General features: G+C 48.9%; 1 protein-coding gene across 3 annotated transcripts; it reads left to right on the top strand.

Annotated features, from left to right (window-relative positions):
* Positions 1-40: 40 nt before the first annotated feature.
* On the top strand, positions 41-12,368 carry sap30bp (SAP30 binding protein). Of its 3 annotated transcripts, none has more exons than XM_035522025.1 (11): positions 41-148; positions 1,271-1,386; positions 4,149-4,193; positions 6,373-6,415; positions 8,993-9,081; positions 10,657-10,748; positions 10,848-10,908; positions 10,996-11,047; positions 11,175-11,233; positions 11,402-11,477; positions 11,808-12,368. In XM_035522025.1, exons 1-11 carry the CDS (start codon positions 55-57, stop codon positions 11,987-11,989), a joined length of 909 nt encoding a protein of 302 aa, XP_035377918.1. In that variant the 5' UTR covers positions 41-54; the 3' UTR covers positions 11,990-12,368. The 3 variants fall into 3 exon arrangements, with proteins under 3 accessions (XP_035377918.1, XP_035377919.1, XP_035377917.1); XM_035522026.1 differs by having other exon boundaries at positions 44-148; positions 1,268-1,386; positions 11,811-12,368; XM_035522024.1 differs by having other exon boundaries at positions 44-148; positions 1,268-1,386.
* The last annotated feature ends 8,737 nt before the right edge of the window (positions 12,369-21,105 follow it).

Raw genomic sequence — 21,105 nt, 5'->3', positions numbered from 1 at the left:
ACAACGCATGCGCACAAATACTGTAACCGTAATCAGTGTGCGACAGACGCAATAATGGCGAGCGGCAAGAAAAGCACTCTTCTGTCTTCGCTAGCGGCGTATGGAGACGACTCGGAGCAAGAGTCCGACCCTGAGAACGACGAACAGGGTACTGGTGGTTTGTACTGAAACTTAGTTAAAAATCAAACCTAGATTCAGCTAACGGAGCGTAACTGTAGACGGGCGAAAGCCAACCAAACAGTGACGGGTGTGCTGCTAGCTAATGCTACAGCTGGAATACGTTGTTAGTTTTAGTTTTAGTGTTAGTGTTAGGGTTAGTGTTAGGATTAGGGTTAGTGTTAGTGTTAGTGTTAGGGTTGGGTTAGTGTTGGGTTAGGGTTATGGTTGGGTTAGGGTTAGTGTTAGTGTTAGGGTTATGGTTGGGTAAGGTTGGCCTGCATGGCGATGAGAACTGTGGTGTGGGGAATAACTGTTTCTTCCACATGGTTGGGTGAGGGTTAGTGTTGGGTAAGGGGTAGGGTTGGGTTATTGTTGGGTAAGGGGTAGGGTTGGGTTAGTGTTCGGGTTGGATAAGGTTGGACTGCATGGCAATGAGAGCTGTGATGTGGGGAATAACTGTTTACTCCACGTAATTGGGTTGGGTGAGGGTTATGGTTAGTGTTAGGGTTGGGGTCATGGTTAGTGTTAGGGTTGGGGTCATGGTTAGTGTTAGGGTTGGGGTCATGGTTAGTGTTGGGGTTGGGGTCATGGTTAGTGTTAGGGTTGGGGTCATGGTTAGTGTTGGGGTTGGGGTCATGGTTAGTGTTGGGGTCGGGGTCATGGTTAGTGTTGGGGTCGGGGTCATGGTTAGTGTTGGGGTCATGGTTAGTGTTGGGGTCATGGTTAGTGTTGGGGTCGGGTTGGGTTGGCCTGCAAGGCGATGAGAGCTGTGATTTATTTATTTTTTTCCTGCCTACTGACTTGTTAGGTGCTGGAAAGTGAGCAGTGTGCGCTTTCGCAGTAGCGCCGTGTGTGGGTCTTAAATGCACACGGTTGACATACTAGTTTCCGTCTACTTAATGCAGACAAGTAATCGGGAATCTGGGGTATTTTTGTGTTTTTGATCTTTTGTAATTTCTCTAATTCACTAGCTCTAAGATCTTAACTTGGTAGATGGGATATTGAAAGTAGCGTATTGATGTCTCTCAGCTGTAAATCACACACATGATTTTAATAGATCTGGTACAGGGTGTCTGAACCTTTTTCAAGTATAAATGTTCTTGTCCAGCAGAGGCTCATGGTGGACTGGTGTCTGCTGGGTATGGAGACGACGACATCGCGCGCACGGAGGAGCGTGAAGAGAGGTGCTCTGGGAACGAGGACAGCGATGGAAATGACAGGAATTCAGTGAGTTCGTTCATGCGCATGATCACACGACCCATAGTCTTCAGTTTCTGCACATCACATACACACTGACCATTACAGACTCAGCTCCTGTTGCCTTAAAAGGCATTTGGCCTTTCTAGATGTGTGATCGTGGATTGGAGCTCTCAAGGCTACGCTTTTATGCATCGTACAGCATCCAAATGCTCAAGATTTTAAAATATCCATTTTGACAGCATTGACCTTAGGGCACTAATGGTTTTGAACTTTTTAATATAAAGAAATCAGTCAAATAGCTTAGTACCTGCTGAAATCGTTACAGGAGAGTAAATACCTATTCTGGAGCATCTTGTCTGTGGTGCTCTCAGATTTGGTTATGTGGCTTTGTGTGTGGATTATGGTAATGTGTTCGTTACAGTTCAGTGTCATTCTGAGTTAATGCACAGGTACATTAGACTAAGTGAACACAATATTTGCTGATGAGGGTTAATTTTAAGGTAATGAAAAGTAAACATCCAAAATGAAGTGTTTGAAATGAAAAGCTGAAAACAGTATTTAAGGTTTGGATATCACTGTTGAGAAAATGAGAATGGAGCTTTGAGGCTGTAGGGGGTGTCACCTTGGTAACCTGAGCAAACCAGGGTCACCACAGGATCAGCATAGTGTGGTGAAGGGCACCGCTCTGTAGTTCTGTGAAAACCTCCACCCTATAGTGTCACTCTGTAGTTCTGTGAAAACCTCCACCCTATAGTGTCATTCTGTAGGGCTGTGAAAACCTCCACCCTATAGTGTCACTCTGTAGGGCTGTGAAAACCTCCACCCTATAGTGTCATTCTGTAGGGCTGTGAAAACCTCCACCCTATAGTGTCACTCTGTAGGGCTGTGAAAACCTCCACCCTATAGTGTCACTCTAGTACTGTGAACCACTCTATAGTGGATGGGGTCAGCCTTTTTTCTGTGGTTTTGTGACTTTGGATATGAATTAACATGGAGACTCTGAAAGTTTCAGAAAAGTTTGTAATGTTCGTTTTTCATTTTTGAAGAACCGTTTAGAAATTCTAACACTAGTTGTATATATTTATGTTCCAAGTTTGCAGTGCTTAGAACCTACCATACATTTTGTGTGTGTGTGTGTGTGTGTGTGTCCAGTGATGGTTGGTGCTCTGTCCTGGTCTGAACCTCCTCCCCTTCTCCACCTGGTGCAGTCTCCCAGGGGGCTGTGGTTTCTGAGAGTTTGCTGTGTGTAGACTGACTGCCATTTCTCATCAGGTGTGTGTGTGTTAAAGCTTATATCTGTTTGTAAATTGTCCTTGAGTTTGAGAAAGGAACTATATAAATGTAAATAATAATAATAATAATGCCAAATGTGATCGCAGCACAGATGACCAGTGAACCATTAGCAGGGTGGTGGGTGAGGAGTGAAGGCCCGTGTGGTCTGATGAAGAGCGACTCTAGCACACACTGGTGAAAATGTTCACGCTCACAATGATGGAGATGCGTCGGGGCACGCGGTGGATCACAGCTTGCTGTCTATGGGGCTGTGTCGTCACAGAGCGGTCAGACTGCTCGTGCTGACCCCTGTCCACCACCAGGAGCATCAGAATTGGATCGTGGAGCAAAGGCAGAAGATGCCTGGTCTAGTGAAGCATGTTTACTATAAGATCATCTGGCCGGCTGCATGTGTGCCACTTAACTGGGGTGTCAGGACGCACTGAGGAAGATGTTGTGCTGGGAGGGGGTAGCCATTGCATTCCAGCCTCTGTAAGATTCCAGCACAGGCAAACGTCACCCTACTTAATGAGATCTTAATGAACCTAGTCCTATTTACCCAGTAATATGAAAGGTGCGTGCGTCCACCAGCAGGTGGCGATATGTGCGTGCATCCTCAGGTCTTGATCTCACTGCCAGATGGCAGTTGTTCCAGCTCGATGTGTCTGGTGCTCTGCAGTGGGGTGTGTGTTGACAAGTTTAAACTCCATCGAAACAGCACTGAATCATCTGAAGGAGGACAGTCCCAAAACAGCACAAGAGCTACTGTCCAAATATTTTTTGACGTTCCCAGTGCTGAGATGTGTGGGGCTGCGCTTATTTTTATCTTAGGCTTTTATTCCACATGGCATTGTGAGTTATATCCTAACAGGAAAGGTCAGGACCAGACGCCAGGCCAGGCTTAGAGCGTTGCTACTGGAGAGTGTTTTAGGATGAGGTCTGTTTCTCTCTTTTTGTGGTGTGTGTGTGTGTGTGTGTGTGTGTGTGTGTGTGTGTGTGTTTGTGTACGTGTACATTTTGCTCAGCGTCATTTTATCACAGAATACAATTTCCATCCATGTCCCTCATTATTGTCAGTTATGCTAAACAGCAGAGTTCCCTTTTTTGTTTGGTTTTTTTGGGTGAATTTAGAGCAAACTGAGTCTGTCTTATAATGCAGACGTGTATCAGCTTTTCACTGTTTTTGTTTGCGTGTTTTCTGAATACTGCATGTACGCCCCCCGGAGGCCGTGTTCTCTAAACTCTGTCCATGTCTGTTAAACGATGTTCTTGAAGGGTGTTTGACCTGGTACTGTATCTCCTGTTGGTGCCACTGCTCAACAAAAGCTTCGGGTCATGGCACCGTTTTGGAAAGGAAATGGGAAACTTATTTATTTGTGTCTTTTGGCTAAAACATTCCAGCTAAATACTTACTCCCCCCCCCCCCCCCCGCGCACACGCACGCACACACACATACACGCCTAGCACAGTAGCCCCCCTGTGGCTTGTGGTGACACTGTTCTTTTCTGTTTTTATAGGAAGTTGGCGATTCTGACTCAGGAGGAACCCAAGATGATTTGAAGGTATTTGGATGCCCTCCAAGCACCAATCCTGACTGTGCAGGGTTCATGGGTCACCTACTCAACACCGTTTTACTCTTACACTCTTCAGAAAGATCTCCGGTCCCCTCAGAAATCATCCCATCTCATACCATTGGACTGTTTGAGTCATGTCCATCCACGTGTGTTTGGTCTAACTGTTTGGGTTCACTGTGCTCATGGACGGCAGCACCAGTAGGCCTAGTTCAGGGAGCGCTGGGGCCTTTTTGGGTTTAATGATGTGCACTTGTTCAAACAAAGAATAATTGAAGAAGGTTTCAGATGTCATCATGCTGGTGTGCTGCCCCCAGGTTCGGCTCCGTGCTGTGCTAATGTAATCTCACAGGTACTTCGTCCCTGAACACAAACCTTCCTGTTGCACTGCAAAACATGCGTGTGAGTGTGACTCCGAATTTGATTCAGATCACATTAACGAAAGAAAGAAATAATGCAACAGTGGTAATCTGAATTAGTAAGCCTCTCTGAAAATGTTAAACCCACACAGACAACTGTTGAGGTTCTGACCTCGAGGTAGCTAGTGTTTATAGTTCTGACCTCGAGGTAGATGGTGCTTCTAAAAAGCTTTTTTTAAACCCTAATCTTTTTCCAGTTTGATAAAGTGCATGCGTAGTTGGACTGGGTTTATGAAGAGTTGCACCAACCCAAGTGCGAGTCGATCTCTCGTCGCCGTGGCCAACTCAAGAATGTGTGTGAGGTGGAGAAGTGTCATGCAGGCGAGTTGATTCATGTGCAGAGATGGTGGTGTGTGGTTGGGCTCTCGCCGAGCTTGTCACGCCCTGCGTTCAGAACACGGCTGGGACTCTGCCTGATTGCTTAACCTTCAGTCATGCCAGAGTTTGGAGATCTCGGTTCATTTGAGGACCTTTCATCAGATATAAAGGGATGATAAATGACCTTGGTGTGAGTAGTAGGATTATCAGTGTTTTTAATGTCTGCAAGCTCCACTATTTTACAGTATTTTGTGGTCTTCTACATCAGTAGTGTGTGTGTGTGTGCAGTCAAACACAGCCTGCTGGCTGATGACTCTCTGTGACCTTTGACATCTGTGTGTGTAACTGCAGAGAAACATATTCATATCCACCAAGTGAAAACTCATTCTGTTCCAGTGCTGATGTCTGGCATGTCTTCCTGGTGTAATAATATACCTGTCTGAGTGTGAGGATGTTGCTCTAGAGTTTTTATAGATTTCGCTGCTTTACTATAACAGGACCTGCTCTTTATTAGTGAGGGGAGGAGCGAGATCTAGAGGGCGTGTGTATCAGGAGGGGGCTCTAGAACGGTGTGCGCGTTGTGAGGTGGGGCTCTAGAATGGTGTGGGGGGCTCTGGAATGGTGTGCCGTGGGGGGTGGGGTTGTGTGTTCTAGAATGGCGCGTGTGTGTGTGGTGGGGGGGGGGGGCTCTAGAACGGCTTGGGGGCTCTAGAACAATGTGTGTTCTACGTGCTGGGAGTGGGGCTCTAGAACGGCCTTTGTGTGTTGTGAGGTGCTCTAGAGTTTAAGAAACAGTATATGGCTAACCAGTGGACAGCTAGTGGGTGGAAGTTACATTCAGAAACAAAATGTAAATGTAGTTTTTCCCAACCTTAAATAGACCTTGTAGTTCTTCTTACACTGAGTTCAAATCGGCTTTTCTAATTTTTCTATCAAATGTGTTTGTGACAGAGTAATTAAAATTTACATTAGGTATACAGTATTCATAAAAAAGGCTGTTATTGCAGTTACATATGTACAAGCTTACCTAAATTTGACATTTTCTGATTTATTTGGCCTCGGGAGCAGTATATTTACATTATACGACATTTTTTAATCCAAAGCAATTTATAATTCTGACTGAGTAGTTTGAGGGTTAAGGGTCAGGGGCCCAACAGTGGCAACCTGGTGGTGGGGTTTGAACTGGCAATCTTCTGTTTATAAGTCAGGCATCTTAACCACTGTGACACCACTGCCCCCGCACAGTCTGAAACTGCACTTCTCATAACGATCTGAAAATACTGGAACACAAGAAACCTGTGATGGCGAAATTCTGAAAACATTTTGAATACAGCATGTAAAAAAAGCATAATAAACAGATATTTTTTGCAAATCAGTGTTAAGCAGTGTTATGAGCATGTAATTGAGTGTGTGTGTGTGTGTTCATTCTGCAGGACATCATAACAGGGGAGAGAAAGGACCCTAATGAGTTGGTCGGTGAGTTTATTAGTCTGTATAATCCTAAATCCATAATTGTATCTAATTGTCACTGCTGGACACTCCGTACACAAGTCCCCCCCCCCCCCCTTTTTTTTTGAGTCTGGGTTCCTCACAAGGTTTCATCCTCATGCTCTAGGGAGTTTTTCCTTACCACTGTCTCCCTTGCTCACCGGGACTCTGACATTTGTAAAGTTGCGTTGTGTCAATGACTGTTGTACAAAGTGCTTTATAAATACATTAGACTTGATACACCATGTGTGGAATTGTTCCTACTTGTACCCTAGTGTGTGGGTCCATTTCCAGTCATGTGACACACTGCAAGTCTTGGACAGAGGGATGTCAATCAAATGTACTTTTAGAATGTTAGACCACACCCACACAAATGGGCATGATCAGTTCAAACTGTGCTGAATGTAGAGTATGACACTTTGTGTGCGTGTCAAACACAGGATATGATTAATGCTTTGATAAAGGTGTGTGATATGATGAACATTTTCAGCAACACAGGATGTCGTCTGTGCTGATCTCAGTAGCAATAAATGTGTCAGTTTACTGGTCAAGAACAGACTGTTTATCTACTAATACAGTGTATGTGACACACTGTTGAGAGACACACACTCTGGTAGTTTACTGCCTGTGACACACACACTAGTAGTTTAGAGTGTCTTTAATCTGAGTCCTCTGGGCGTCTGTACTGCAGAAAGACGTTTGGTTCCTCCTGGCTGTATTATGGGAGCTGATGGATCAGGCAGTGGTGTGGAATGTTCTACTACCCAAACGGTCCGGTCCCCCCCGTCTCTCTGTCTCTCTGTCTCTTTCTTAAATGTCATCATGCAGGCAGGGGTCCCATGGCAGACTCTTAAAGATTCCCTTTGTCCTCACACAAAGGAAGTGCCGAGCAAGAGTTCTGGAGGTCGTGGTGTCTGTGCTTCTGCCTCTGAGGGGAGGTGTGTGTGTGTGTGTGTGTGTGTGTGTGTGTGTGTGTGTGTGTGTGTGTGTGTGTGTGTGTGTGTGTGTGTGTGTGTGTGTGTGTGTGTCGTGTTGTGACTGGTCAGTGGGAGCACTCTTGGCGCTGTGTTTAACATGCCAGTCTGCTGACTTTCCCAGTGTGTCTGTACTTGCTTTGATAGATTCACCAAGACAACCGTTTTCCACAAGGCCTTTGTTCACGTACTGCACAATATATCTCATCACGATTATATCATAATATCATAGCATTATTATATCATGTAATATCACATCAAGATTATATCACCTAATATCATGATTATCATGTAATATCACATTGCAATTATATCCCGTATCACGAATAAATCAGCTAATATCACGGTTAAATGCAATATCACGATTGTATCGCGTGTTGCAGTTATATTGAGGTTTGCTCTCACTGCGGCACCAGTGAAAGGAACCTAAGCAGCTTTTCTCTAGCTAACGTTTGGACAAAATTAGTAAAATTAATTTCTTTTTAATTTATGTACTTTTTAAAATCCACAGAGCAATAAAGTCACAAAATGAGTGTTGGCTCTTCCGTTCAGATTGATACTGGCAGCTGCACTGACAAAGAAATGCCCCCACACACACACACACACACACCCCCACACACACACAGTTCTAGCACTTTCTGTTTCTGCTGTTTATCTGTCTGCCGGAGTGAAACTCTGAGTGTTTATGGTAATGGTTTTACTTCACAAGCGTGAAACAACACATCAAGTGTGAGCTGAAATAGGCGTGTGTGTGTGTGTGTGTGTGTGGGGGGGGGGGGGGGGGGGGGGGTTAGTGCTTCAGGGCCTGTTTTTCTTCCACCCCTCTTTTCTGGGCAGAATGCCAAATCTAGACTACCACACCCAGCCCAACCGTGTGTGTGTGAGAGAGAGAGCTGAGATAAAGGAGACATGTTTCTGTGTGTAGCTGCTACCTCAGACTTGCCCAGACCAAGAGGCAGAAAAGGTAGAGGGGTGTAGGGGGTGTGTGTAGGGCGGGCAGGTAGGTATGGTGTGGGGGGGTGTAGGGGGGCAGGTAGGTATGGTGGGCGGGTGTAGGGGGGGCAGGTAGGTATGGTGTAGGGGGGCAGGTAGGTATGGTGTGGGGGGAGCAGGTAGGTATGGTGTAGGGGTGTGTGTAGGGGGGGCAGGTAGGTATGGTGTAGGGGTGTGTGTAGGGGGGGCAGGTAGGTATGGTGTAGGGGCAGGTAGGTATGGTGTGGGGGGGTGTAGTTGGGGCAGGTAGGTATGGTGTGGGGGGGCAGGTAGGTATGGTGTGGGGGGGTAGAGTTAGGGTGGGGGGCAGGTAGGGTATAGGGTGTCTAATTGGTCTAATTAATCGGTCTGTGTCTGTTTGGAGCTAATCATTACGTACGCTCCGTTAATGACCTTAAACGAGCTCACATCATCGGTACGTACGCTCTGTTAATGACTTTAAACGAGAATTTTGCTCTCACTACCCCTGGTGTGAGTTCATACTGTGGTATGTTTTAAAATTGGGAAGTTAAAGGTCAAATAATAATGGTGGTCAAATGTTAAAGGTTCTGATCCATCATCCATAGGATGTTTTGTTTGTTTGTTTGTAAACACACAGCACAGTTCTCAGAGAAGGTGAGGAATATGTCTCCTGAAGAGATTCGGATTCCTCCGGAACCTCCTGGGCGCTGTTCCAGCCACCTACAGGTATATCCTCTCTTGCACGTATTTCCTCATCTACAGATAATCAGAAGTGATATTTTATCATTCAGTGATCACCTACAGGCACTGGGGACACAGACAATGCAGGAGGCGGGGCCAAAGTAGCGAGGCAGATTGACAGGTCACTTCCTATTTCAGATGTTTGCTGATGCAGTCTCTAATTTGGCCAGCATGTCCTCAGACTCTTCAGCTGGGCTTCTCATTACGAGTTCTACATTTGCAAACTTGTGTTGTGGCTTTTGACGAGCCCCCCCCCCCCACCCCGCCGACTCTGGGCGCTGTTTCCCCCCTATTCTGTTCTGTTTTAGTTGGACTGCAGGTCACCGTTAACAGTCATAAAGTCGTAAATGTGTTACAGGAGTTTATTGTTTCTAACTTGGCACGGTTGTTCCTTTCATATGAGGTTTTGGACAGAGTTGTGTGTGCGAGTGTGAGTGTGTGTGTGTGGGGGGGGGGGGGGAGTTTAGTGCTTCAGGGCCTGTTTTTCTTCCACTCCTCTTTTCTGGGCAGAATGCCAGATCTAGACTACCACACCCAGCCCAACCGTGTGTGTGTGTGTGAGAGAGAGTTCTATTCAACTCGGTGTCTGTCTTCTTCTTTCCCATCTTTCCCTCTGTTGTGTTTTTTCCTTTCTCACCATACTTCCCTCCACCCTGTGTTTGCCTGGTCAGGTGTGTGTGGTTTTCACACCTCAGTAGGTGTGTTTGTACACAGGGTGTACGCTTCATCACTGTGACTAACATCCTGGCCCTCCAGCACTGTCTGCTGCAACTCAGACTTGGTCTTGACCTGCTAGCTCAGATTAGCTGTTCCTTAGTTTCCTTGTGATGTCAAACATGGTCAGAGTGTTTTAACCACCAACGTGCATTTTTCAGATCTTCAGGCAAGCTGTTGGGACCAGTCTGACTGACTGTCTATGGCACGTTTCCAACTGGCTTTGGAATCTGGTTGTCAAAGAAGACTCTCTGTATCACACTTGCACAAAGACCCAATTCAGAGACTCTCAGTACATCAACACAGCCATGCAGAAAATGTCTCAAGCACTATTCTCTACTTAGCCTTGATTAAAACTGGAAAATCGCCGTTAGTCGTCTTTATTGTATAAGAATGCAGACACAAATCTGTTTTATTCACATCACAGCAGCTGAAAAAAGTGAGTCAGTATTTAGGGCTGATGGCCTAATAAACTAATTGATAAAATTCTTTTTATTTGTCATGTTTTCCTACTGGTGCGCATTTGGCTGACCCTCTATATTAAGAAATGTTAAAAATGCAAGCATGCTCTGTCCAACATGCAACATGGTAATAGGACTTCCAGAGCCGTTTCGTTGTTATGGCAACTTCAACAATAAATGAAACTTTTATTTTCATGCATGTGCAGAAAGCTTTGTAGCCTAGCTGTGATTGTAGCCTAGCTGTGATTGTAGCCTAGCTGTGATTGTAGCCTAGCTGTGATGGTAGCCTAGCTGTGTTAGTTCTCTGAAAACCTTCAGTCCTAAACATCTGGGCCATGAACAGAAATGAGCAGACATGACCTGAAGTGTCATTTGTGTTGTTTAGGAGAAGATCTACAAACTGTACGAGCGGAAACTTCACGGAGACTTCGACACAAACAGCCATATACAGAAAAAGAAAGAGTTTCGCAATCCAAGGTGAGGCCCACGATCAGACATGCCCACAGACACGCCCACAAGTGCGGAGCACTATAAAAGAGTTTTTTGTTTGTTTTGTTTTTATTTTATTTTTTTCAGTATTTATGAGAAACTTATCCAGTTCTGTGGAATCGATGAGCTTGGTACTAACTACCCAAAAGTAAGTCATGAAGTTATTTTTCATACATTTCGTAAAGATTTTAAATCTTGTCCTTTTATTTTCTCATTGGGTGCGTTACCTCCACAGGACATGTTTGACCCCCATGGTTGGTCTGAGGACTCGTATTATGAAGCATTAGGTGAGTCTGGACAATAACCGTCATGGACACACTGCCCCATAAACATGCGCCTAGAGGGTTTCACTTCCTCCTAAATAAGCCCTGCTTGCTTCTTACTGTGGATTTGACCATTTGAATTCATCCCCAGCCAAAGCTCAAAAAGTGGAGATGGAGAAACTAGAAAAGGCCAAAAGAGAGAGAACCAAGGTGACACCCCTGAGGCACTTCCCTGCACCTGCTAGCTAGAACCATAACCAGAGTGCACAGATCCATTACATTCTAGCGTAACGGGTTAAATGAAGGCTAACTCTCCTCATTTACAACCCCTGTGGTGAGTAAAATGTGTTGAGATGGTTGTTGTTATTGTTGTCTCAGATTGAGTTTGTGACTGGAACCAAGAAGGGCACCACGACCAACACAGCAGCTGCTCCCACCACCTCAATGTCAACAGGTCTCAGTCTAGAGCACGTTCAAGACCGTACCGGATACCGCAGACACACAGCCCATTTATTAGTTGTAGTAGTATTTATTTGGTGTTATAGAGATATAACATGATATTGAAGAGTGTTATTATTACAGTTATTTATTACTACTGTTGTTAGCGGTTGGATTATTGTTGTTGTCGATTATACCTTTTTTGTTTACCATGTTAATTTCTTCATCAAAGCTTTGGCAGTATGTGTGGTTTCTCCTGCCAGTAAAGCACCATTGAATAGAATTAGGCCCTTTTGGGTAGAGCTGTGGAAGAAGTGTTCACGGCGTGTGTGTGTGTGTGACCCAGCAGAGGCCCAGAAGAGGAAGAGTAAATGGGACTCTGCGGTGCCCGTCACCCTGGCACAGCCCGTGCTGCTGACCACCTCCGCCACTCTCCCCGCGGTCGTATCCGTCACCACCACGGCCAGCGGCACCAAGACCACCGTCATCTCCGCGGTGGGCACCATTCTCAAAAAAGCCAAGCAGTGAGGGGCCGTGCCGCTGGCCCGCTGGCCCGGGCGGGTTCGGCTCTTCAACAGCCGCCGTTGACGCTGCCGGGAAAACGGACCAAGCTGTTGCGGGACTGGGCGGACTCCGGCCGTTTCGGCCCCGCGGCAGATGTGCTGGCCTAATTTGACCTGTTCCGGCTCAACGCTTTCCTCTCTCTTTTTTTAAATTTTTTAATTTTTTTTTTGCATTTCTCTTTTCATTTGAGTTGCGTCGCTGGTTGTCGTTCTGTGGTGTGATTCGTTTGTAGGTGCCTGCACTGTGCAGACGTTTGAGCCCGTTTTGTGTGTTTGTGTTTGTTGCCTGACTAATGTTTTCGGAGTGGGTGAGGAAACCAAATAAATGCATTTTAAGAATCCCAGCAGTTAAAATCTTTACTGCAGAACGCTGAACCTGTGTGTGTGTGTGTGTGTGTGTGTGTGTGTGTGTGTGTGTGTGTGTGTGTGTGCGAACATATGCGCGCACATGCGGTGTGTCTGTTCTCCAGGGAAGGTGTGTGTGTGTGTGTGTGCGTTCTCCAGGGAAGGTGTGTGTGTGTGTGCGTTCTCCAGGGAAGATGTGTGTGTGTGTGCGTTCTCCAGGGAAGGTGTGTGTGTGTGTGTGTGCGTTCTCCAGGGAAGGTGTGTGTGTGTGTGTGTGTTCTCCAGGGAAGGTGTGTGTGTGTGTGTGTTCTCCAGGGAAGGTGTGTGTGTGTGTGTGTTCTCCAGGGAAGGTGTGTGTGTGTGTTCTCCAGGGAAGGTGTGTGTGTGTGTGTGTTCTCCAGGGAAGGTGTGTGTGTGTGTGTGTTCTCCAGGGAAGGTGTGTGTGTGTGTGTGTTCTCCAGGGAAGGTGTGTGTGTGTGTGTGTTCTCCAGGGAAGGTGTGTGTGTGTGTGTGTTCTCCAGGGAAGGTGTGTGTGTGTGTGTGTTCTCCAGGGAAGGTGTGTGTGTGTGTGTGTTCTCCAGGGAAGGTGTGTGTGTGTGTGTGTTCTCCAGGGAAGGTGTGTGTGTGTGTGTGTTCTCCTAGGGAAGGTGTGTGTGTGTGTGTGTTCTCCAGGGAAGGTGTGTGTGTGTGTGTTCTCCAGGGAAGGTGTGTGTTTGTTCTCCAGGGAAGGTGTGTGTTGTTCTCCAGGGAAGGTGTGTGTGTGTGTTCTCCAGGGAAGGTGTGTGTGTGTGTGTGTTCTCCAGGGAAGGTGTGTGTGTGTTCGTGTTCTCCAGGGAAGGTGTGTGTGTGTGTTCGTGTTCTCCAGGGAAGGTGTGTGTGTGTGTTGTGTTCTCCAGGGAAGGTGTGTGTGTGTGTGTTCTCCAGGGAAGGTGTGTGTGTGTGTGTTCTCCAGGGAAGGTGTGTGTGTGTGTGTTCTCCAGGGAAGGTGTGTGTGTGTGTGTTCTCAGGGAAGGTGTGTGTGTGTGTGTTCTCCAGGGAAGGTGTGTGTGTGTGTTCTCCAGGGAAGGTGTGTGTTTGTTCTCCAGGGAAGGTGTGTGTGTGTGTGTGTGCTCCAGGGAAGGTGTGTGTGTGTGTGTGTGTTCTCCAGGGAAGGTGTGTGTGTGTGTGTGTGTGTTCTCCAGGGAAGGTGTGTGTGTGTGTGTGTTCTCCAGGGAAGGTGTGTGTGTGTGTGTGTGTTCTCCAGGGAAGGTGTGTGTGTGTGTGTGTTCTCCAGGGAAGGTGTGTGTGTGTGTGTGTGTTCTCCAGGGAAGGTGTGTGTGTGTGTGTGTTCTCCAGGGAAGGTGTGTGTGTGTGTGTGTGTTCTCCAGGGAAGGTGTGTGTGTGTGTGTGTGTTCTCCAGGGAAGGTGTGTGTGTGTGTGTGTTCTCCAGGGAAGGTGTGTGTGTGTGTGTGTTCTCCAGGGAAGGTGTGTGTGTGTGTGTGTTCTCCAGGGAAGGTGTGTGTGTGTGTGTGTTCTCCAGGGAAGGTGTGTGTGTGTGTGTGTTCTCCAGGGAAGGTGTGTGTGTGTGTGTTCTCCAGGGAAGGTGTGTGTGTGTGTGTTCTCCAGGGAAGGTGTGTGTGTGTGTGTTCTCCAGGGAAGGTGTGTGTGTGTGTGTTCTCCAGGGAAGGTGTGTGTGTGTGTGTTCTCCAGGGAAGGTGTGTGTGTGTGTGTTCTCCAGGGAAGGTGTGTGTGTGTTCTCCAGGGAAGTGTGTGTGTGTTCTCCAGGGAAGGTGTGTGTGTGTTCTCCAGGGAGGTTGTGTGTGTGTGTTCTCCAGGGCAGGTGTGTGTGTGTTTCTCCAGGGAAGGTGTGGTCTGTGTGTGTGTGTGTTCTCCAGGGAAGGTGATGTGTGGTGGTGTGTGTGTGTTTCTCCAGGGAAGGTGTGTGTGTGTGTGTGTGTGTTTTCCAGGGAAGGTGTGTGGGTGTGTGTGTGTGTTCTCCAGGGGAAGGTGTGTGTGTGTGTGTGTGTGTTCTCCAGGGAAGGTGTGTGTGTGTGTGTGTGTGTTCTCCAGGGGAAGGTGTGTGTGTGTGTGTGTGTGTTCTCCATGACAGGTGTGTGTGTGTGTGTGTGTGTTCTCCAGGGGAAGGTGTGTGTGTGTGTGTGTGTGTTCTCCAGGGAAGGTGTGTGTGTGTGTGTGTGTGTTCTCCAGGGAAGGTGTGTGTGTGTGTGTGTGTGTTCTCCAGGGAAGGTGTGTGTGTGTGTGTGTGTGTGTTCTCCAGGGAAGGTGTGTGTGTGTGTGTGTGTGTGTTCTCCAGGGAAGGTGTGTGTGTGTGTGTGTTCTCCAGGGAAGGTGTGTGTGTGTGTGTGTGTTCTCCAGGGAAGGTGTGTGTGTGTGTGTGTGTGTTCTCCAGGGAAGGTGTGTGTGTGTGTGTTCTCCAGGGAAGGTGTGTGTGTGTGTGTTCTCCAGGGAAGGTGTGTGTGTGTGTGTTCTCCAGGGAAGGTGTGTGTGTGTGTGTGTGTTCTCCAGGGAAGGTGTGTGTGTGTGTGTGTGTTCTCCAGGGAAGGTGTGTGTGTGTGTGTGTGTTCTCCAGGGAAGGTGTGTGTGTGTGTGTGTGTTCTCCAGGGAAGGTGTGTGTGTGTGTGTGTGTTCTCCAGGGAAGGTGTGTGTGTGTGTGTTCTCCAGGGAAGGTGTGTGTGTGTGTGTGTTCTCCAGGGAAGGTGTGTGTGTTCTCCAGGGAAGGTGTGTGTGTGTGCGTTCTCCAGGGAAGGTGTGTGTGTGTGCGTTCTCCAGGGAAGGTGTGTGTGTGTGCGTTCTCCAGGGAAGGTGTGTGTGTGTGCGTTCTCCAGGGAAGGTGTGTGTGTGTTCTCCAGGGAAGGTGTGTGTGTGTGTGTTCTCCAGGGAAGGTGTGTGTGGGTGTGTTCTCCAGGGAAGGTGTGGGTGTGTTCTCCAGGGAAGGTGTGGGTGTGTTCTCCAGGGAAGGTGTGTGTGTGTGTGTGTGTTCTCCAGGGAAGGTGTGTGTGTGTGTGTGTTCTCCAGGGAAGGTGTGTGTGTGTGCGTTCTCCAGGGAAGGTGTGTGTGTGTGTGTGTGTGTGTTCTCCAGGGAAGGTGTGTGTGTGTGTGTGTGTTCTCCAGGGAAGGTGTGTGTGTGTGTGTGTGTTCTCCAGGGAAGGTGTGTGTGTGTGTGTTCTCCAGGGAAGGTGTGTGTGTGTGTGTGTGTGTTCTCCAGGGAAGGTGTGTGTGTGTGTGTTCTCCAGGGAAGGTGTGTGTGTGTGTGTTCTCCAGGGAAGGTGTGTGTGTGTGTGTTCTCCAGGGAAGGTGTGTGTGTGTGTGTGTGTGTTCTCCAGGGAAGGTGTGTGTGTGTGTGTGTGTGTTCTCCAGGGAAGGTGTGTGTGTGTGTGTGTTCTCCAGGGAAGGTGTGTGTGTGTGTGTGTTCTCCAGGGAAGGTGTGTGTGTGTGTGTGCGTTCTCCAGGGAAGGTGTGTGTGTGTGTGTGCGTTCTCCAGGGAAGGTGTGTGTGTGTGTGCGTTCTCCAGGGAAGGTGTGTGTGTGTGCGTTCTCCAGGGAAGGTGTGTGTGTGTGTGTGTGTGTGTGTGTGTGTGTGTTCTCCAGGGAAGGTGTGTGTGTGTTCTCCAGGGAAGGTGTGTGTGTGTTCTCCAGGGAAGGTGTGTGTGTGTGTGTGTGTGTTCTCCAGGGAAGGTGTGTGTGTGTGTGTGTTCTCCAGGGAAGGTGTGTGTGTGTGCGTTCTCCAGGGAAGGTGTGTGTGTGTGTGTGTGTGTGTGTTCTCCAGGGAAGGTGTGTGTGTGTGTGTGTGTTCTCCAGGGAAGGTGTGTGTGTGTGTGTGTGTTCTCCAGGGAAGGTGTGTGTGTGTGTGTGTGTTCTCCAGGGAAGGTGTGTGTGTGTGTGTGTGTTCTCCAGGGAAGGTGTGTGTGTGTGTGTTCTCCAGGGAAGGTGTGTGTGTGTGTGTTCTCCAGGGAAGGTGTGTGTGTGTGTGTGTGTGTTCTCCAGGGAAGGTGTGTGTGTGTGTGTGTGTGTTCTCCAGGGAAGGTGTGTGTGTGTGTGTTCTCCAGGGAAGGTGTGTGTGTGTGTGTGTTCTCCAGGGAAGGTGTGTGTGTGTGTGTTCTCCAGGGAAGGTGTGTGTGTGTGTGTTCTCCAGGGAAGGTGTGTGTGTGTGTGTTCTCCAGGGAAGGTGTGTGTGTGTGTGTTCTCCAGGGAAGGTGTGTGTGTGTGTTCTCCAGGGAAGGTGTGTGTGTGTGTGTGTGTGTTCTCCAGGGAAGGTGTGTGTGTGTGTGTGTGTGTTCTCCAGGGAAGGTGTGTGTGTGTGTGTGCGTTCTCCAGGGAAGGTGTGTGTGTGTGTGCGTTCTCCAGGGAAGGTGTGTGTGTGTGTGCGTTCTCCAGGGAAGGTGTGTGTGTGTGTGTGTGTGTGTGCGTTCTCCAGGGAAGGTGTGTGTGTGTGTGCGTTCTCCAGGGAAGGTGTGTGTGTGTGTGTGTGTGTTCTCCAGGGAAGGTGTGTGTGTGTGTGTGTTCTCCAGGGAAGGTGTGTGTGTGTGTGTGTTCTCCAGGGAAGGTGTGTGTGTGTGTGTGTTCTCCAGGGAAGGTGTGTGTGTGTGTGTGTTCTCCAGGGAAGGTGTGTGTGTGTGTGTGTGTTCTCCAGGGAAGGTGTGTGTGTGTGTGTGTGTTCTCCAGGGAAGGTGTGTGTGTGTGTGTGTTCTCCAGGGAAGGTGTGTGTGTGTGTGTGTTCTCCAGGGAAGGTGTGTGTGTGTGTGTTCTCCAGGGAAGGTGTGTGTGTGTGTGTGTTCTCCAGGGAAGGTGTGTGTGTGTGTGTGTTCTCCAGGGAAGGTGTGTGTGTGTGTGTGTGTTCTCCAGGGAAGGTGTGTGTGTGTGTGTGTTCTCCAGGGAAGGTGTGTGTGTGTGTGTTCTCCAGGGAAGGTGTGTGTGTGTGTGTGTGTTCTCCAGGGAAGGTGTGTGTGTGTGTGTGTGTTCTCCAGGGAAGGTGTGTGTGTGTTCTCCAGGGAAGGTGTGTGTGTGTTCTCCAGGGAAGGTGTGTGTGTGTGTGTGTGTGTGTGTTCTCCAGGGAAGGTGTGTGTGTGTGTGTTCTCCAGGGAAGGTGTGTGTGTGTGTGTGTGTTCTCCAGGGAAGGTGTGTGTGTGTGTGTGTGTTCTCCAGGGAAGGTGTGTGTGTGTGTGTTCTCCAGGGAAGGTGTGTGTGTGTGTGTGTTCTCCAGGGAAGGTGTGTGTGTGTGTGTGTTCTCCAGGGAAGGTGTGTGTGTGTGTGTTCTCCAGGGAAGGTGTGTGTGTGTGCGTTCTCCAGGGAAGGTGTGTGTGTGTGTGTGTGTGTGTTCTCCAGCGAAGGTGTGTGTGTGTGTGTGTTCTCCAGCGAAGGTGTGTGTGTGTGTGTGTTCTCCAGCGAAGGTGTGTGTGTGTGTGTGTGTTCTCCAGCGAAGGTGTGTGTGTGTGTGTTCTCCAGGGAAGGTGTGTGTGTGTGTGTTCTCCAGGGAAGGTGTGTGTGTGTGTGTGTGTGTTCTCCAGGGAAGGTGTGTGTGTGTTCTCCAGGGAAGGTGTGTGTGTGTTCTCCAGGGAAGGTGTGTGTGTGTGTGTGTGTGTGTGTTCTCCAGGGAAGGTGTGTGTGTGTGTGTTCTCCAGGGAAGGTGTGTGTGTGTGTGTGTGTTCTCCAGGGAAGGTGTGTGTGTGTGTGTGTGTTCTCCAGGGAAGGTGTGTGTGTGTGTTCTCCAGGGAAGGTGTGTGTGTGTGTGTTCTCCAGGGAAGGTGTGTGTGTGTGTGTGTTCTCCAGGGAAGGTGTGTGTGTGTGTGTGTTCTCCAGGGAAGGTGTGTGTGTGTGCGTTCTCCAGGGAAGGTGTGTGTGTGTGTGTGTGTGTGTTCTCCAGGGAAGGTGTGTGTGTGTGTTCTCCAGGGAAGGTGTGTGTGTGTGTTCTCCAGGGAAGGTGTGTGTGTGTGTTCTCCAAGGAAGGTGTGTGTGTGTGTGTGTGTTCTCCAGGGAAGGTGTGTGTGTGTGTGTGTTCTCCAGGGAAGGTGTGTGTGTGTGTGTGTGTTCTCCAGGGAAGGTGTGTGTGTGTGTGTGTGTTCTCCAGGGAAGGTGTGTGTGTGTGTGTGTGTGTGTTCTCCAGGGAAGGTGTGTGTGTGTGTGTGTGTTCTCCAGAGAAGGTGTGTGTGTGTGTGTGTGTGTTCTCCAGGGAAGGTGTGTGTGTGTGTGTGTGTTCTCCAGGGAAGGTGTGTGTGTGTGTGTGTGTGTTCTCCAGGGAAGGTGTGTGTGTGTGTGTGTGTGTTCTCCAGGGAAGGTGTGTGTGTGTGTGTGTGTGTTCTCCAGGGAAGGTGTGTGTGTGTGTGTGTGTGTTCTCCAGGGAAGGTGTGTGTGTGTGTGTGTGTGTTCTCCAGGGAAGGTGTGTGTGTGTTCTCCAGGGAAGGTGTGTGTGTGTGTGTGTGTGTGTGTTCTCCAGGGAAGGTGTGTGTGTGTGTGTGTTCTCCAGGGAAGGTGTGTGTGTGTTCTCCAGGGAAGGTGTGTGTGTGTGTGTGTTCTCCAGGGAAGGTGTGTGTGTGTGTGTGTGTGTTCTCCAGGGAAGGTGTGTGTGTGTGCGTTCTCCAGGGAAGGTGTGTGTGTGTTCTCCAGGGAAGGTGTGTGTGTGTGTGTGTGTTCTCCAGGGAAGGTGTGTGTGTGTGTGTGTGTTCTCCAGGGAAGGTGTGTGTGTGTATGTGTTCTCCAGGGAAGGTGTGTGTGTGTGCGTTCTCCAGGGAAGGTGTGTGTGTGTGTGTGCGTTCTCCAGGGAAGGTGTGTGTGTGTGTGTGTGTTCTCCAGGGAAGGTGTGTGTGTGTGTGTGTGTTCTCCAGGGAAGGTGTGTGTGTGTGTGTGTGTTCTCCAGGGAAGGTGTGTGTGTGTGTGTGTTCTCCAGGGAAGGTGTGTGTGTGTGTGTGTGTTCTCCAGGGAAGGTGTGTGTGTGTGTGTGTGTTCTCCAGGGAAGGTGTGTGTGTGTGTGTGTGTTCTCCAGGGAAGGTGTGTGTGTGTGTGTTCTCCAGGGAAGGTGTGTGTGTGTGTGTGTGTTCTCCAGGGAAGGTGTGTGTGTGTGTGTGTGTTCTCCAGGGAAGGTGTGTGTGTGTGTGTGTGTTCTCCAGGGAAGGTGTGTGTGTGTGTGTGTTCTCCAGGGAAGGTGTGTGTGTGTGTTCTCCAGGGAAGGTGTGTGTGTGTGTTCTCCAGGGAAGGTGTGTGTGTGTGTGTGTGTGTGTGTGTGTGTGTGTGTTCTCCAGGGAAGGTGTGTGTGTGTGTGTGTGTTCTCCAGGGAAGGTGAGTGTGTGTGTGTGTGTGTTCTCCAGGGAAGGTGTGTGTGTGTGTGTGTGTGTTCTCCAGGGAAGGTGTGTGTGTGTGTGTGTGTGTTCTCCAGGGAAGGTGTGTGTGTGTGTGTGTGTGTTCTCCAGGGAAGGTGTGTGTGTGTGTGTGTGTTCTCCAGGGAAGGTGTGTGTGTGTGTGTGTGTGTTCTCCAGGGAAGGTGTGTGTGTGTGTGTGTGTGTGTTCTCCAGGGAAGGTGTGTGTGTGTGTGTGTGTGTGTTCTCCAGGGAAGGTATGTGTGTGTGTGTGTGTTCTCCAGGGAAGGTATGTGTGTGTGTGTGTGTTCTCCAGGGAAGGTGTGTGTGTGTGTTCTCCAGGGAAGGTGTGTGTGTGTGTGTGTGTTCTCCAGGGAAGGTGTGTGTGTGTGTGTGTGTTCTCCAGGGAAGGTGTGTGTGTGTGTGTGTGTGTTCTCCAGGGAAGGTGTGTGTGTGTGTGTGTGTGTTCTCCAGGGGAGGTGTGTGTGTGTGTGTGTGTGTGTGTGTGTTCTCCAGGGAAGGTGTGTGTGTGTGTGTGTGTGTGTGTGTGTGTTCTCCAGGGAAGGTGTGTGTGTGTGTGTGTTCTCCAGGGAAGGTGTGTGTGTGTGTGTGTTCTCCAGGGAAGGTGTGTGTGTGTGTGTTCTCCAGGGAAGGTGTGTGTGTGTGTGTGTTCTCCAGGGAAGGTGTGTGTGTGTTCTCTAGGGAAGGTGTGTGTGTGTTCTCCAGGGAAGGTGTGTGTGTGTGTGTGTGTGTTCTCCAGGGAAGGTGTGTGTGTGTGTGTGTGTGTTCTCCAGGGAAGGTGTGTGTGTGTGTGTGTGTGTTCTCCAGGGAAGGTGTGTGTGTGTGTGTGTTCTCCAGTGAAGGTGTGTGTGTGTGTGTTCTCCAGGGAAGGTGTGTGTGTGTGTGTGTTCTCCAGGGAAGGTGTGTGTGTGTGTGTGTGTGTTCTCCAGGGAAGGTGTGTGTGTGTGTGTTCTCCAGGGAAGGTGTGTGTGTGTGTGTGTTCTCCAGGGAAGGTGTGTGTGTGTGTGTGTTCTCCAGGGAAGGTGTGTGTGTGTTCTCCAGGGAAGGTGTGTGTGTGTTCTCCAGGGAAGGTGTGTGTGTGTGTGTGTGTGTGTGTTCTCCAGGGAAGGTGTGTGTGTGTGTGTGTGTTCTCCAGGGAAGGTGTGTGTGTGTGTGTGTGTTCTCCAGGGAAGGTGTGTGTGTGTGTGTGTTCTCCAGGGAAGGTGTGTGTGTGTGTGTTCTCCAGGGAAGGTGTGTGTGTGTGTGTTCTCCAGGGAAGGTGTGTGTGTGTGTGTTCTCCAGGGAAGGTGTGTGTGTGTGTGTTCTCCAGGGAAGGTGTGTGTGTGTGCGTTCTCCAGGGAAGGTGTGTGTGTGTTCTCCAGGGAAGGTGTGTGTGGGTGTGTTCTCCAGGGAAGGTGTGTGTGGGTGTGTTCTCCAGGGAAGGTGTGTGT

The sequence above is a fragment of the Electrophorus electricus genome, chromosome 23 (assembly GCF_013358815.1).
Source record: "Electrophorus electricus isolate fEleEle1 chromosome 23, fEleEle1.pri, whole genome shotgun sequence".
In the NCBI taxonomy this organism is placed as follows: domain Eukaryota; kingdom Metazoa; phylum Chordata; class Actinopteri; order Gymnotiformes; family Gymnotidae; genus Electrophorus; species Electrophorus electricus.
This window is presented reverse-complemented; position numbering and strand designations above follow the sequence as displayed.

What these genes read in the sequence shown, in the direction of transcription:
- sap30bp (XM_035522024.1), top strand. Translation starts at nt 55, where the DNA reads ATGGCGAGCGGCAAGAAAAGCACTCTTCTGTCTTCGCTAGCGGCGTAT. An exon ending in ATGGAAATGACAGGAATTCA is followed by an intron (nt 1,387 to 4,148) that starts GTGAGTTCGTTC and finishes CTGTTTTTATAG; the next exon opens with GAAGTTGGCGATTCTGACTC. An exon ending in CTCGTATTATGAAGCATTAG is followed by an intron (nt 11,048 to 11,174) that starts GTGAGTCTGGAC and finishes ATTCATCCCCAG; the next exon opens with CCAAAGCTCAAAAAGTGGAG.